Source organism: Bos javanicus, chromosome 7, assembly GCF_032452875.1.
Source record: "Bos javanicus breed banteng chromosome 7, ARS-OSU_banteng_1.0, whole genome shotgun sequence".
NCBI classification, from domain to species: Eukaryota; Metazoa; Chordata; class Mammalia; order Artiodactyla; family Bovidae; genus Bos; species Bos javanicus.
In genome coordinates, this window is record NC_083874.1 from 1,190,774 (window position 1) to 1,208,368 (window position 17,595).

Genomic DNA, 17,595 nt, shown 5'->3' on the forward strand with positions numbered 1-17,595 from the left:
ACACCCTAAGACACATATTAATCAAATTAACAAAGATCAAACACAAAGAGCAAAATATTAAAAGCAGCAAGGGAAAAGCAACACATAACACACAAGGGGATTCCCATAAGGATAACAGCTGATCTTTCAATAGAAACTCTTCAGGCCAGAAGGGAATTGCAGGACATACTTAAAGGGATGAAAGAGGAAAACGTACAACCCAGATTACTATACCCAGAAAGGATCTCATTCAAATACGAAGGAGAAATCAAAAGCTTTACAGACAAGCAGAAGCTGAGAGAATTCAACACCACCAAATCAGCTCTTCAACAAGTGCTAAAGGATCTTCTCTAAACAGGAAACACAGAAAAGGTTTATAAACTCGAATCCAAAACAACAAAGTAAATGGCAATGGGATCATAGTAGTAGTAGTACTTCAGTCGCTCAGTCGTGTCCAACTGTCTGCGACCCCATGAACCGCAGCAGGCCAGGCTTCCCTGTCCATCACTAATTCCTAGAGTTTACCCAAACTCATGTCCATTGAGTTGGTGATGCCATCCAACCATCTCATCCTCTGTTGTCTCCTTCTCCTCCTGCTTTCAATCTTCCCCAACATCAAGGTCTTTTCAAATGAGTCAGCTCTTCACATCAGGTGGCCAAAATATTGGAGTTTCAGCTTCAACATCAGTCCTTCCAATGAACACCCAGGACTGATCTCCTTTAGGATGGACTGGTTGGATCTCCTTGCAGTCCAAGGGACTCTCAAGAGTCTTCTCCAACACCACAGTTCAAAAGCATCAATTCTGCGCTCAGCTTTCTTTATAATCCAACTCTCACATCCATATATGACTACTGGAAAAACCATAGCCTTGACTAGATGGACCTTTGTTGACAAAGTAATGTCTCTGCTTTTTAATATGCTGTCTAGGTTGGTCATAACCTTCCTTCCAAGGTGTAAGTGTCTTTTAATTTCATGGCTGCAATCACCATCTGCAGGGCTTTTGCAGCCCCCAAAATAAAGTCAGTCACTGTTTCCATCTGTTCCCCATCTATTTGCCATGAAGTGATGGGATCATACTTATCAATAATTACCTTAAACATAAATGTGTTGAATGACCTAACCAAAAGACAAAGACTTTGGCTGAATGGATAAAAAAACAAGACCCCTATATATGCTGTCTAGAAGAGACCCACCTCAAACCAAGGTACACGTACAGACTGAAAGTGAAGGGCTGGGAAAAGATATTTCATGCAAATGGAGGCCAAAAGAAAGCAGGAGTAGCAATACTCATATCAGATAAAATAGACTTTGAAACACAGCCTTTGAAAAGAGACAAAGAAGGACACTACATAATGATCAAAGGATCAATCCAAGAAGAAGATATAACAATTATAAATATATATGCACTCAACATAAGAGCACCACAATATGTAAGGCAAACGTTAACAAGTATGAAAGGGGAAATTAACAGTAACACAATAATAGTGGGGACTTTAATATCCCACTCACACCTATGGATAGATCAACCAAACAGAAAATTAGCAAGGTAACACAAACTTTAAATGATACAATGGACCAGTAAGACCTAATTGATATTTGTAGGACATTTCACCCCAAAACAATGAATTTCACCTTTTTCTCAAGTGCACACAGAACATCCTCCAGGATAGATCACATCCTGGGCCATTAATCAAGCCTTGGTAAATTTTTTTAAAAATTGAAATAATTTCAAGCATCTTTTCTGATCACAATGCAGTAAGATTAGATGTCAACTACAGGAAAAAAAAAACCTATTAAAAATATAAACATAAGGAGGCTAAACAACACGCTTCTGTATAACCAACAAATCACAGAAGAAATAAAAAAAGAAATAATCATATCCATAGAAACAAATGAAAATGAAAACAGAACAATCCAAAACCTATGGGATTCAGTAAAAGCAGTGCTAAGGGGAAGGTTCATAGCAATACAAGCTTACCTCAAGAAATAAGAGAAAAATCAAATAAGCTAACTGTACACCTAAAGCAACTAGAAAAAGAAGGAATGAAGAACCCCAGGGTTAGTAGAAGGAAAGAAATCATAAAAATTAGGGCAGAAATAAATTAAAAAGAAACAAAGAAGACTACAGCAAAGAACAACAAAACTAAAAGCTGGTTCTTTAAGAAGATATATAAAATAGACAAACCATTAGCCAGACTAATCAAGAAAAAAAGGGAGAAGAATCAAATCAACAGAATTAGAAATGAAAATGGAGAGATCACAACAGACAACACAGAAATACAAAGGATCAAAAGAGACTACCATCAGCAACTATACGCCAATAAAATGGACAACTGAGAAAAAATGGACAAATTCTTAGAAAAGTATAACCTTCCAAAACTGAACCAGGAAGAAATGGAAAGCTTAACAGACTCATCAAAAGCATGAAAATTGAAATTGTAATCAAGAATCTTCCAACAAACAAAATCCCAGGACCAGATGGCTTCACAGGTGAATTCTACCAAAAATTTAGAGAACAGCTAACACCTATCCTACTCAAACTCTTCCAGAAAATTGCAGAGGAAGGTAAACTGCCAAAATCATTCTACAAGGCCACCATCACCCTAATACCAAAACCAGACAAAGATGCCACAAAAAAGGAAACTACAGGCCAATATCACTGATGAACACAGATGTAAAAATCCTCAAAAAAATTCTAGCAAACAGAATCCAATGACATGTTAAAAAGATACATCATGACCAAGCGGGCTTTATCTCAGGGATGCAAGGATTCTTCAATATTCACAAATCAATCAATGTGATACACCATATTAACAAATTCAAAGATAAAAAACCATATGATTATCTCAATAGATGCAGGAAAGCTTTTAACAAAATTCAACATCCATTTATGATTAAAAAAAAAACCCTCCAGAAAGCAGGCATAAAAAGAACATATCTCAACATAATAAAAGCCATATATAATAAACCCACAGCAAACATTATCCTTAATCGTGAAAAATTGAAAGTATTTCCTCTAAAGTCAGGAACAAGACAAGGGTGCCCATTCTCACCACTACTATTCAACTTAGTTTTGGAAGTTTTAGCCACAGCAATCAGAGAAGAAAAAGGAATAAAATGAATCCAGATTGGAAAAGAAGAAATAAACCTCTCACTGTTTGCAGATGACATGATCCTCTATATAGAAAACCCTAAATATACCACCAGAAAATTACTAGAGCTAATCAATGAATATAGTAAAGTTGCAGGATATAAAATTAACACACAGAAATCCCTTGCATTCCTATACACTAACAACAAGAAAACAGAAAGAGAAATTAAGGAAACAATTCCATTCACCATTGCAACAAAAAGACTAAAATACTTAGGAATAAATCTACCTAAAGAAACAAAAGAACTATATATAGAGAACTATAAAACACTGATGAAAGAAATCAAAGAGGACACAAATAGATGGAAAAATATACCTTGTTCATGGATCAGAAGAATCAATATAGTGAAAATAAGTATACTACCCAAAGCAATTTATAGATTCAATGCAATCCCTATCAAGCTACCAACAGTATTTGTCACAGAACTAGAACAAAAAATTTCACAATTTGTATGGAATTACAAAAAGCCTTGAATAGCCAAAGAAATCTTGAGAAAGAAGACTGGAACTGGAGGAATCAACCTGCCTGACTTCAGATTACACTGCAAAGCTACAGTCATCAAGACAGCATGGTACTGGCACAAAGACAAAAATACAGATCAATGGAACAAAATAGAAAGCCCAGAGATAAATCCACACACCTATGGACATCTTATCCTTGACAAAGGAGGCAAGAATATACAATGGAGAAAAGACAATCTCTTTAACAAGTGGTGCTGGGAAAACTAGTCAACCACTTTTAAAAGAATGAAACTAGAACACTTTCTAACACCATACACAAAAATAAAGTCAAAATGGATTGAAGTTCTACATGTAAGGCCAGAAACTATAAAACTTCTAGAGGAAAACATAGGCAAAACACTCTCTGACATAAATCACAGAAGGATCCTCTATGACCCGCCTCCCAGAGTAATGGAAATAAAAGCAAAAATAAACAAATGGGACCTAATTAAACTTAAAGTTTTTGCACTATGAAGGAAACTATGAGCAAGGTGAAAAGACAGCCTTCAGAATGGGAGGAAACAATAGCAAATGAAGCAACTTACAAAGAATTAAATCTCAAAAATATACAAGCAGCTCATGTAGCTCAATACCAAAAAAAAAAAAAAGACCCAATCAAAAAATGGGCCAAAGAACTAAACAGACATTTCTCCAAAGAAGTCATACAGATGGCTAACAAACACATGAAAAGATGCTCAACATCACTCATTATCAGAGAAATGCAAATCAAAACCACAATGAAGTACCATCTCACACCAGTCAGAATGGCTGCTATCAAAAAGTCTACAAACATTAACTGCTGGAGAGGGTGTGGAGAAAAGGGAACCCTCTTACACTGTTGATGGGAATGCAAACTAGTACAGCCACTATGGAGAACAATGTGGAGATTCCTTAAAAAACTGGAAATAGAACTGCCATATGACCCAGCAATCCCAATGATGGGCATACACACTGAGGAAACCAGAATTGAAAGAGACACATGTACCCCAGTGTTCATTGCAGCACTGTTTATAATAGCCAGGACATGGAAGCAACCTAGATGTCCATCAGCAGACGAATGGATAAGAAAGCTGTAGTACATATACACAATGGAATATTACTCAGTTATTAAAAAGAATGCATTTGAATCCATTCTAATGAGGTGGATGAAACTGGAGCCTATTATACAGAGTGAAGTAAGTCAGAAAGAAAAACACCAATACAGTATACTAATGCATACATATGGAATTTAGAAAGATGACCACAATGACCCAATAAGTGATACAGCAAAAGAGACACAGAGATAAAGAACAGACTTTTGGACTCTGTGGAAGAAGGTGAGGGTAGGATGATTTGCTAGAATAGTATTTAAACATGTATATTACCATATATGAAATAGATCGCCAGTGCATGAGACAGGGCGCTCAGGGCTGGTGCACTTGGATGACCCTGAGGGATGGTATGGAGAAGGAGGTAGGATGGGCGTTCAGGATGGGGGACACATGTACACCCATAGCTGATTCATGTCAATGTATGGCAAAAACCACTACAATATTGTAATTAGCCTCAGATTAAAATAAATTAGTTTTTTAAAAAATGAAAAAACTCTAACTGAAAAGTTTCCATTAAATTAAAGACAATTACACCCCAAATGCAGGTTGTTTTTAATACTGTTCTAGATGCTGGTTCCTGCTATGGTTGTGTGCAAAGACCTAATCCCACTTTGTTTGAAAGAGGGATTACGAAGTGCCGGAGAAGTGTTAAAAGCACTTTAGACCCAACTTTCTCCTTAACAAATTTAGAAGGATGGGCCCAAAGAGAGCTTTAAAGAGATGCACTTTCTCTCCAACTGATTTAATACGGTGGTTCTGGGTCTCTATAATCATTTCTTGTGCCAGGGGGCATAGGTACCTTACACTTTGAAAGACCTTTGTAAGGACAAGTGAGTAAGGGGCATGAGTTTCTCAAGCAGGGGCAGGGCAGGGCAGGTTAAGAGACAAGAGCAGAGTAAGAAAACCCTCACTAGAGAAGAGCTCTACCATGTAGGCCCTAAGTGGTCCAGGGCTGTTTGGAAAGGGAATCCTGGCTCTCAGTGCCTGAGCAGGGGTACTTTGAGTCCAAGGACTCCTTGCCCTATGAGAGGGGTCCAGCTGTGAGAGTCTCTTTAAATACAGGGCCTAGGATTGTGACCTGGTTACTTAATTTGCTGTTGTTGTTCAGCTGCTAAACTCTTTGGGAGCCTATGGACTGAAGCACACCAGACTTCCCTGTCCTTCACTATCTCCTGGAGTTTGCTCAGATTCATATTCATTGAGTCAGTGATGCCATCTAACCGTCTCATCCTCTGCTGCCTTCTTCTCCTTTTGGCTTCAATCTTTCCCAGCATCAAGGTCTTTTCCAATGAGTCAGTTCTTCCCGTCAGGTGGCCAAAGTATTGGAGCTTCAGGTTCAGCATCAGTCCTTTCAATGAATATTCAGGGTTGATTTCCTTTAGGACTGACTGGTTTGATCTCCTTGCAGTTAATTACTGTATGCAAGTAAATAAAATGCAGTCTCAAGACAGAGCATGTACTCGACAAACAAACCTGGTGGGGATGGAAGGGAAGGAACTGGAGGAAGAACTTGTTAAGAATGTTGATAAGGCAGCACCAGTGGACATCTGATGTGTTGGCCTGAACTGCATCTATACCCTTTCACTGGAAACAGCAGCTCACCTTTCCTTTCAGAAGTAGCCTCTCTCTCTGATTCTCAGTACTTTTGGTTGTGCAAGGCTGGCTGCATCCCCTTTCCACCATAGGACGCAGGAGCTCCAAGCTTGGCTAGTCAGAAGATACCATCCTTCCCGTGCTCAGTTGTGTCTGACTCTTCGTGAGCCCACGGAGTGTAGACCACCAGGCTCCTCTGTGCATGGGCTTTTCCTGGCAAGAATACTGGAGTGGCTTGCCATTGTCTCCTACAGGATCTTCCCAACTCAGGGATCGACTGGCATCTCCTGTGTCTCCTGCACTGGCAGGCATAGTCTTTATCACTGAGCCACCTGGGAATTTCCCTTCCTCTCCACTTCATCGCAATGATGAGCATACTGCCCACTAACATATAAACTCCTGAATTCAGCTGCACCTGAAGCTAGAATCCCCCTTTCTCTTTCATTTATGCTTTAGAAAAGTCCATAGCTTAACTGACACGGACTGACAACAGGGTGTGTATCTGTGTGTGTGTGTGTGTGTGTGTGTGTGTAGTGTGTGTGCTGGGGGAGAGGGGGTGGAGGGAGGAGGGAGCCTCACCACAATGCCTGTCTTGTCCAGTGCCTCTGGAGATTTCATCTAGTCTGTAGATGTCCTTTCCAAATAACCCAGATATCCTTAAAGATCCGGGTCTAGTGAGCCCCCGTACTCTTATTGCACAGAAGCATTCCCCACCCTCTCCCGAGATGCCGATTACATGACTTGGAGGTGACCAGCTGAAATGTGAAATCCCATAGACATTTAATTTTAAAAATAATTTTAAAGTTTTAGCTATTTTTCTTTTGTATCCTCATCTCAAACTCTTCCACAGGCCCTTGGAAAGCCCCCAGACTCCGAGCCAGACGCGCATCCGGCCTGCCGTTCAAACATGGCCGGGTACGCGGCAAGCAGCGATGGGGATTGCAGGGCCCTCGTGCCGGCGGGCGGGAGCTGACAAGGGCTCGCACGCATGCGCAGGGAGGTGGGGCTGAGTCCCAGGCCTGCGCCATGCCACTCCACAGGCAGGGGGCGGGGCGGTGGGGAGCGCGCGCCTGAGGCGGCTGCCGGGCGTTGAGGAGTTGGTGCTCCAGAGACCTTCCTTCGGGTGCATCTTCCCCGCTGGGTGCGTCCTCACGAGGCGCCCCCACTCGGCGGGACCGGGCCAGGGGATGGAGTGGGCCCGCGGACACGGCCGTGGAGGGACCCAGAGGAGACGACCGCGCGAGCCCTGACCCGCTGTCCTCGCCGAAGCGCCCATGGGCGCCTCCCTGCGGGCGGGCCGCGGCTCTGAGGGTGGCGAGCGGCGGGGCCGCGGCGCCGAGGAGGGCTGCGCTCGTGCCCGGCCGCGCACAGGCCGCGCGCGTGCGCTCGCGCTGCAGGGCCGGCCGCGCCCGCCCCTCCTCTCGGCGCCGGCCCGGGAGCCCGGTCCGCGAGCGGCGGCGGCCGGAGGGACGATGAGCGGCGCGGCGCGGGCGGGCCCGGCCCGGCTCGCCGCGTTCGCTCTGCTGACCTGCAGCCTGTGGCCGGCGCGGGCGGACAACGCGAGCCAGGAGTACTACACTGCGCTCATCAACGTGACGGTGCAGGAGCCCGGCCGCGGCGCCCCGCTTACATTCCGCATCGACCGCGGGCGCTACGGACTCGACTCGCCCAAGGCCGAGGTCCGCGGCCAGGTTCTGGCGCCGCTGCCTATCCATGGAGGTGAGTGCCTGGCAGGGAAGAGAGGAGCCGTGGAAGTCGGAGGGGGGCAGGGTTGGTCCTCATCCCGCAGGAGCCACAACCTGGGCACGGAGGCGGCGGATGCGGCGCCCCCACCCCGCCCGGATTGATGCGCCGCTCGGCGGGCGGCCCCAGGGTCGAGGTTCCCGTCGTGTCCTCCCCCGCCTGTTCGCTGCTGGGAATGAGGCTCCAGACGCGTTACTGGGTTCTTCTCTTCTTTTTAAAAAGGCTTTTTTCCCCTGGGTTCAGTTAGCTTGTTTACAGGAAGGCATTGAACTGCGAGTTTGCAGGGACAGCTCAGACAAAGGAGGTGGTGGAAGAGTGCAAAACTAGTTCATGATGGATGAAGTCTCAACCTGTATTTCGGAATCCGCACAGGTTCGTTCCCGAAATCACAGACTGCGCTGTATTGAATCTAGAAGGATGAGGCCCTTTCTATCGTAAAAACGTGCCGTTTTTCTTATGTGACAAGTGGAAGGAGAGTGGAGGAGGAAAATGGGCATCTTCCGTGTTGCTTTTGGCTCTTATTGTGCCCTACCAGCTTTACTGTAATTTGACGCCTGAACATCTGACGTTACGACGAATCCGATACCAATTGGAACCTGTAGCCAAGTCTTCAGGTTATGAGAGTCTGCCAGAGGGGAAATAGGTAAAATTTTTGAGAGTTGTCTTTGAAGCCATTTGGCTTAATCTTACGTCTTCCTATCATTTGCTCTTTAATAATTTAGTATAAAGCATATATTTGTACAAATTTCTGGTAATGTTTTGAAAGAAACTTTCCCCACACTGTGGAGTATGGTTTTGTTTTTGGCCCACAGCAGACTTTTTGGAAAAATGTCTACTATCTTCTCCATCTCTACCTACTCTCACCCTGAAAATGCTGAGAGGGGACTTTTTTTAAAGCTGCTTTTCATGTTAAGATGACCTAAACTAGACAACCTACACAAGGTGTTTGTTTTTATGCTCTATAAACTTAGAACATCACGCCACTTCTGAGATATGTGTTTGCGAACGTGCTAAGCTGTTTTTTTCTTTGAGGCAATCTAGCTAGGGAAGAAGAATCAGGAAGGGCTTTCACCAGCCTTTCTCCTCAGTTTACACCTTCCTTTCAAACGTTCATTTTTACATCAATAATCGGTTGCTTAGTATGCACTTCTCATCTCCACTTTGTTAAAAAAAAGGCAGTTAGGGTCCTGCCTTGCCCGTAGTAACAACTTTGGCCTTTGATTCATTCAGTAAATATTTGCTTGCTTGTTCTGTGCCCGTCACTGTGTTTGGGACACAAAATGTTTCCAAACTGTGGCACTGACAATGGTAGTCTGTTTTCTGGGGTTGAGATCTGTGAGGGTCACGTGGAAGGGGAGGAAGAGGGAGAGGCAAACTGTTCTGGAACAAGAACTGGCCCTGTGCAGTATTTTGAAATCTGTGGTTTGTCTTTAGGTTCCTCTAGGCACCTCGAATCCATGATCCTCACTTTAGATACTTGCCTCATAAGTGATCTGTGTTCTGAAACTACTTGTTTCTTGCTTATCATTCCAAGCAAAGGCCCCATCTTTAGAAAACTTGTTGTAGGTGTTTGTATAGAAGGGTATTGGATACTGATGGGTGGTAAAGGCTGGTCTTGTTCCTCTGTCAGTGGGGAGGTTTCAGTTGTGCTGTTCATAAGCCTTATGTCACTGGCGAAGTACTGTGTGAGTTTAGAAAAGTAATTTGGCATTTTAGCCTCAATTTTGTCTGCAAAAGGGAATGGTGAAATAGTTATACCTTAAGTTTATTGAGGGGCTTCCCTGGTGGCTTAGATGGTAAAGAATCTGCCTGCAATATGGGAGACATGGGTTCAATTCCTAGATTGGGAAGATCCCCTGGAGGAGGGCATAACAACCCATTCCAGTATTCTTGCCTGGAGAATCCCCATGGACAGAGGAGCCTGGCAATTTGCAAAGGGTTGGACTCGACTGAGCGGCTAAGCACAGCACAATACAAGGTTATTGAGAGGCTTAAATGGTGCCTGCGTTCTTACAAGAGGAGATTTGTTAACCTAAATGAATCTCTATAAATTGGTGAAGTTTCAGACATGGCATCAATGTGAATACATTGGAGCAGTCTTGGAAACTTGAGTCTGCAGTCAGTTCCCCTGGGTGTCTATCTTCTCTTCATTTCCTCTGTTCTCTAGTGGCTCATTTTGTATCCGAACATCATGAGATTGCTCAAGGTTTTTTCGTGGCTTCGGTGGTGGAATCCTGCAGGTAGTTTGGGTCTAGCTTTCTACTAAGGGATCTGCACACGTAGGTTCTTTCAATCCAGCAAATACTAATTGAAAACCTGCTGGTCCCAGCCACCATCCAAGGTACTAGGGAAGAGGGATGGGCCCCAGAAATAAGCAAAACAAATTCTTTCTCTTCTTCCTGAAGCTCACGGTCTAGTGGCATTTTTATGTCAGTTTACCTATAAACTATTTCTAAGTCAGTGGACTAACATGAAATCTAAGAAGTTTTTGTGCTTTCTCAGCAGGAATTTAGGAATATATTTTGTTTCTTTGTTTTTGTTTCTTCGCCGCGCTATCATTAGCGTGCAGAATCTTTAGTTCCCCCAAACAGGGATCTGGCCCACACCCCCACAGTGGAAATGTAAAGTTCCAACCCCTGGACCTCCAGGGAAGTCCTAGGAATGTATTTTAAAAAACAAGAATGGTGAGAGAAATCTGTTAAAATTTTTCATGTTTAAGAAAATGGCTTATATCTATTATGTCAGTGTACTCTAATCACTCAGTCGTGCCTGGATATTTGCAACCACATGGACTGTAGCCCACCAGGCTTCTCTGTCAATGAGATTTCCCAGGCAAAAATACTGGAACAGGTTGCCATTTCCTCCTCCAGGGGATCTTCCTCAGCCAGGGATGGAACATGGGCCTCCTGCGTTGCAGGCAGATTCTTTACCATCTGAGCCACCAGGGAAGCCCTTATGTCTATCATACCTCAATTTAAAAAAAGAAAGTAGCTTAAAATTTGAATATTTGGTTATTTCACATTATGATATTCTCGATTTAGTCTCAAATTTTAGTGCTTTTAGGAAAAATAATATATTCTGACTCTTGTGTGCTTGTAATTTTAAGTTGAAGAGAATTCTTAATGTGTTTATTGAAGATTTACTGAGTGTTGACACTAAACAAAGTGATGTTCAAATTACAAAAAAAATTGTTATGAAACAGAATTACTGGCAAAAAAAGAACCAGCTGTGGTCAATAGACGGGAAGTTAATAAAAATTTTGAGGACAAGTGTTTGGTGAATATAAAGACAAAAGTAGTTTTCCTAGAGCTTAACATGATAACTCGTTTTAATTCTTTTACTTGGTTGTGAAAGTAAAAACCTTTCTAATTATTTTGCATTCAGTTCAGTTCAGTCATGTCCGACTCTTCGCAACCCCATGAATTGCAGCACGCCAGGCCTCCCTGTCCATCACCAACTCCTGCAGCTCACTCAAACTCATGTCCATCGAGTCGGTGATGCCATCCAGCCATCTCATCCTCTGTCATCCCCTTTTCCTCCTGCCCCCAATCCCTCCCAGCATCAGAGTCTTTTCCAATGAGTCATTATTTCTGTAAATTAGGCATGTATGAATTACTGGACAAGATTTATTTGTCCTATATCTTTAAAGAGCAATTTGGCAATTTCTTCCTAAATGCTTTGGTATTTTAGAAGTACATTTTGAAAAATGTTAAACTTTATAAAATATTTCATAAACAAGTGTTGTACTTTGAAAATACATTCTTTATCATTAGAGTCCATTTTAAATGGAGATTTATTTGGTGATAACAAATTTCATATTTTAACTGTAAAGAATTTATTTTTTGAAGTGAACTTTTGTAGGAACATGCCTTATATTTATTCACAGATACTGGTTGTTGTTCATGGTTGCTTTCTTGTTACTTACTCAAAGGGTGAGCTTAGATCTAGAAACAAATGTAAAATCTAGCTAGCATTTACTGTGGAACAGACGTTGTAGATGTGCTTTGTGTGTGTGCACACTGACTTTTTGTTTGAGCCTGGAGGTGGGGGTTGGGGGAGAGGCTCTGTTGTTGATGATGTCATTTTGTATGCAAATATGCTGGTGGGAAGAATTTGGTAATAGTCATTTTGCATAGAAATTTTCAGAATTGGATGTTTAAGCCTTGGAGAACAATTTTACCAAGTAATAAAGTTTTTTGGTCATCTAGTTGACTAAAGGGATGCCATAACATTAAAAAAAAAAAACCTTAGATTCTTATGTTTTATATATGTGATTTTGTTGGATGAATCCATTAAACCTAAACTTGGTTTTCAAAATTCTGATTTTAGAGTGAAGGCAATCAATGTGGAAACAAGATCTTAGATGAAAAGGGCCATGAAAAGGCAGGGGCTACTGGATATAGAGATTTCAAAAATATTCAGAAGAAAAGTAGGTGTTATCCTGGAATCAGAGACCCTGAAAGGAAAGAGAATTCAGAAGGAGCTGGAGCCTCTAAAAACCAAATTTTGACCTAAAATAGATAACCAAGCAATATATGATAAATTGTATTTGTATTAAATTTTAACAATTTAGAAAATATTTTTACATTTTGTACTTTTCCTTTGCTTTTTGGATGATTCATTAGTATATAAAATTTGAGTATATATTTTTAAACCGCCACACCAAATATATACATCCTTCCTCCGTTCCATCTTTCTGTTTCTCTTTATAGCAAAGTGTTGTCTGTACTTTCTGCCTCAGAGTTTTCATCTTGCTGTTCCTCACATTGTGAAGGTCTTTGTTGTGCCAGTGATTTGATAAAGACGTGACATATTTAACTGAAATATTGGACGGCAGGATCCTCAGGATCTCAATGTATGGAATGGTGGGCTGAAACTAAGAGAAAAGTTAATAGAAATTATTGTATAGTCTTGAATTTGGATAAAAAAAAATTAGCTGCAGTGAAAGGAGTTGAGGGGAAATAAGGCTTCAAGCTGCATTTTATAGGACAAAGCCTCTGTTCACTCACTGACCAGCCCATTCTAATCTTGCATGCATTTGAGCATCGTATCCTGGTAACACAGGTCCCACTTCATTATAGGCCAGGCACACTTTTAGCGCATGTTCGTTTCTGAATATGAGGTTTAAGAGATGAACAAACTACAAAGCATTGTTTTGAATATTATAAAAGGGAAATCCTTCATTTGAAGGAGCATTAGATTAGATGGCTTGTAAGATCCCTCCATCTTGAACAAGGTGTAACTGTAAAATAGTAAGACGAACCTTGTTAAACAAAGTGCCAGATATACCCATTAAGGATACTGTTCTTTTAATGCCAGTCACATGGGTGTGTATGTGTTTCTATGTATACATGCATATTTTGCAACAATGAAAAATTTAAACACTTTCAGAATTTGTTTTGTGAGGTTATCTTTTTGATTGAACCATTTGGAAAATACATACAGTTTATCAGATGTCTGTCTTTTCTGGATAGATTTTAACAATTGAAAATTATTTTTGAGGCAGTCTTTTAATGTGCTTGTGAATTCTCTCTTTAGATAATTCTCAAAGAAGTCTGGTAGTGTTTTGGACCATGTCCACACCTCTGGGGTGCATTTCCACCTACCAAATCTTAAAGGCAAACCTTAAAAGGATGAGATTTATTCGAAGTACCTAATCGAACCAATCCTCAGAGTTGGTTCTTTTAAGTAAATAGCAACCTTGACTTATTTACGAAATGAATTAAGTTTTCAGGATCATCATTTGTTTGTTTTATCATCCTTAGAGTATTTTATGCACTAAACATTGATTTTTTTTCCATAAGTCATAGTAAGTGTAGCTTTTTTTACTGTTGGAAGCAGTTTTGAACAAAATAAAGGGATCCCTTCAAATGCCAAATGAAATAAATTAAAAAGTCCTTAATAAACTCCTCTGAGCTTGCATTATGCAAGTTCTGTGGTGTGTGTGTGGAAGATATGGTATGCAGTTGCTGCCTAAGAGAACTTGTCGGGATGGCACAAATAGGACATGCCACTGTGGATGGTGCAGGCTGTCTGCAGACACCAGCAAGGGCACCGGCTGCATGTTATTGTAAACAGAGTTTGTTGGAATACAGCCCTGTCCATTCATTCACGTGTCTGTGGCTCTGTGGTGTACCGACAGAGGTGAGCAGTTATTACAGGAGCCTGTATGACTTCCAAGTCTAAACTGCTTGTTCCCTAGCCCTTTAAGAAAACTTTTGACAAGCCACAATCCATGTTCTAAAGTTTCATTTATACCTTAGTTTTTCCCATTAAAACTGTGTTATGGATTTATGGGTGAGAAGTTGATTCCTAAGTTGTCCCAGACTGTGAGCTCTTGGAACTTAGGGACAGCGTCTTCTTTGTTTTAACCAAATACCTCAAACTGTGCCTGGCACTAGCAAGCCACTGTAATATGTGGTTGCATTTAACCCTGTGGTGCTTGGTCTGGAAGTGAAACTAATGGCAGGTGTTGCTGGAATCTGTATGATGGGATGGGGATGGTGGGGTGTTGATAGACAAAGTATACTGTAGGGCCTCTGTTACTATGCTAGATCAGTAAATGGTACAAAGATCAGAGAAATGAAAAATTATTTGGACTTGTAGTCTAGAGAGGTTTCATTGAAAATGAGGAAGTTGAAATTAAACTTGATTAGTTCTTCCTCTAGCCATAATGGAACACTAGGCTTACCTTGCCACCTCAAGTGACTGGAAAACCTGACAGTTATGAGACAGCAGTTTTAGAAATAGGTCAGAAAACAGCACAGGACAATGATCCCTGAGAGGAAGGAAATAAACAACAGAGTTCTGTGACTGCCTCAGCTTACCACCTGGAGAGTTTCTAAACTGAAGCTCAGGGAAGGGAGACCCGGAAAGAATCTAGTGGTCTTCCTGAGTTGATGAGACAGAGTTCAGAGCTGAGAGAGGTGAAGGCAGCTTGAGTAGGCTTGAATGCGTGAGGAGCTCAGGTACAGGAGAGGAGGGAGCTGCAAGGGGTTCGTTCACTCAAGCCTTTGATCAAGTACTGTTCTGCTCGTTTTATGGAGACCTGTCAGAAATTAGCAGGTGGAAGAATTCTTGGAGTTCACACAAGGCTGGGAATAGTTCATATTCTCACTAATCAAAGTAGAAAGACCTAATGGATGAGGCATGGAGTAAGGCCCTGGAGAAAAGCCTGTTCTGGACCCACCTCCCAAATCTTAGAGGCAAACCTTAAAAGGATGAGATTTATTTGAAGTACCTAATCGTGAACAAACCCTAACAATATCTGAAGGGATTACAACAAAGTCCAGCTCCCCAAAACATGAAATCCAATACCAGCATCCAATAAAAAACGAGCAGACAAGCCAAGTAGAGAAAATATGACCCATAACCAGACAGAAAAGTCAGCAGAAACAGTCCCAGAAGTGGGACAAATGATGGAATTGCAAATAAAAGTGTTGAAAGAGCTATTATACTCAGTTTGTTCACGAAGGTAAAAGGAAACTTGAACATGATGAGGAGAGAAATGGATCTAAAAATAGACCCACATCAAACTATGAGCAAGGTGAAAAGACAATCCTCAGAATGGGAGAAAATAATAGCAAATGAAACAACTGACAAAGGATTCATTCCCAAAATATACAAGCAGCTCATACAACTCAATACCAGGAAAACAAACAACCCAATCAAAAAGTGTGGAAAAGACCTAAACAGACATTTCTCCAAAGAAGACATACAGATGGCTAGCAAACACATGAGAAGATGCTCAACATCGCTCATTATTAGAGAAATGCAAATCAAAACTACTGAGATATCACCTCACACTGGTCAGAATGGCCAACATCAAAAAGTCTATAAACAATAAATGCTGGCGAGGGTGTGGAGAAAAGGGAGCCCTCTTGCACTGTTGGTGGGAATGTAAATTGATACAACCACTATGGAATACAGTATGGAGATTCCTTAAAAAACTAGGAATAAAATCACCATATGACCCAGCAATCCCACTCCTAGGCATATACCCTGAGGAAACCAAAATTGAAAAAGACACATGTATCCCATTGTTCATTGTAGCACTGTTTACAATAGTAGAACATGGAAGCAATCTAGATGTCCATTGACAGATGAATGGATAAAGAAGTTGTGGTACATATACACAATGGAATATTACTCAGCCATAAAAAAGAACGCCTTTGAGTCAGTTCTAAGGAGGTGGATGAACCTAGAATCTGTTATACAGAGTGAAGTGAGAAAGAGAAAGATAAATACCATATTCTAACACATATATATGGAATCTAGAAAGTGGTACTAAAGATATTTACAGGACAGCAATGGAGAAACAGACATGGAGAATAGACTTATAGATAGAGGGAGAGGGGAGAAGAGGGTGAGATGTATGGAGAGAGTAACATGGAAACTTAAGTGAGTTCAGTTCAGTCGCTCAGTTGTGTCCGGCTCTTTGAGACCCCACGAACCACAGCACGCCAGGCCTCCCTGTCCATCACCAACTCCTGGAGTCCACCCAAACCCATGTCCATTGAGTTGGAAACTTACTTTACTATATGTAAAATAGGTAGCCAACAGGAATTTGATATATGGCTCAGGAAACTCAAACAAGGGCTCTGTATCAACATAGGGGGTGGGATGGGGAGAGAGGTTCAAAAGGAAGGGGGTATATGTATACCTATGGCTGATTCATGTTGAAGTTTGACAGAAAATAGCAAAATTCTGTAAAGCAATTATCCTTCAATAAAGTAAATAAATTTTTAAAAAGTAGACCCACATCAAACTTCTAGCAGTAAACTCAAACCTGAAAAAGTGTAAGATTTATATTGATAGAGAAAAGAAGAAAGTGTGTACTGAGAGGATGATATTTCCTGCTTTGGTGATCTCTCTTTATCCCAAACAGTGATATAGTTAACATATACTGGGTACATACTCTCTGCCAAGAATGGTGCCAAGTATTGTACATGGAGTATCATTGAATTCTTATAACAGCTCTGGGTGGTACAATATCCTCATTCTGTGGATGGGAATTCAAGGCACTCCAGTCTCTTAGTGTTTTTTATTTTTTCTTTATAGCACTTAATATGGTTGGAAATTGTGTATCTATCTTATTTGCTTCTGAAGGCAGAGATCCTGGTGTCCACTTTTGTATACTCAGTGCTCAGTGTTGAGCCTGGAACATAGGAGGGTGGTACTGGTAATTAGTGATGGACAAATTAAAGTGAGTGAGGTAATCCACCAGCTGAATCCTGTGGTGATTCAGCCGAGTTTGGATTTGATGTAGGTCTGTCTGACTACAGAGCTCATACTTCCAGCATGTCTTGTACCACTTCTAAAGTGAGTTTAGTAAATTATGAATGATCTACTTTGTGGAATGTTACACAGCCATTAAAGGGGATCATGTGAAAGTTAGGTATATCCTACAAAAGTAATATCTTTACAGTGGACAGGGACTCAAAGTAATATGCAAAAATAAAAATGGCTGTGTTGTATCTGTTGGGTCATGGGTAACATTTCTCATTTTCTTTTTTCTCATTTTTTTGAAGTTATTT

The 17,595-nt window shown here is 41.2% G+C and overlaps 1 protein-coding gene across 2 annotated transcripts in view; it reads left to right on the forward strand.

Annotated features, from left to right (window-relative positions):
- Window positions 1-7,361: 7,361 nt before the first annotated feature.
- The window catches only part of RNF130 (ring finger protein 130), a 139,346-nt gene continuing 129,112 nt past the window's right edge, over window positions 7,362-17,595 (forward strand). The window contains exon 1 of one of the 2 annotated variants that reach the window (XM_061421283.1): window positions 7,362-8,035. In XM_061421283.1, coding sequence (XP_061277267.1) covers window positions 7,591-8,035 — 445 coding nt within the window. In that variant the 5' untranslated portion in view covers window positions 7,362-7,590. The remainder of the gene's footprint in view (window positions 8,036-17,595) is intronic. The other variant, XM_061421282.1, reaches the window with a different exon arrangement.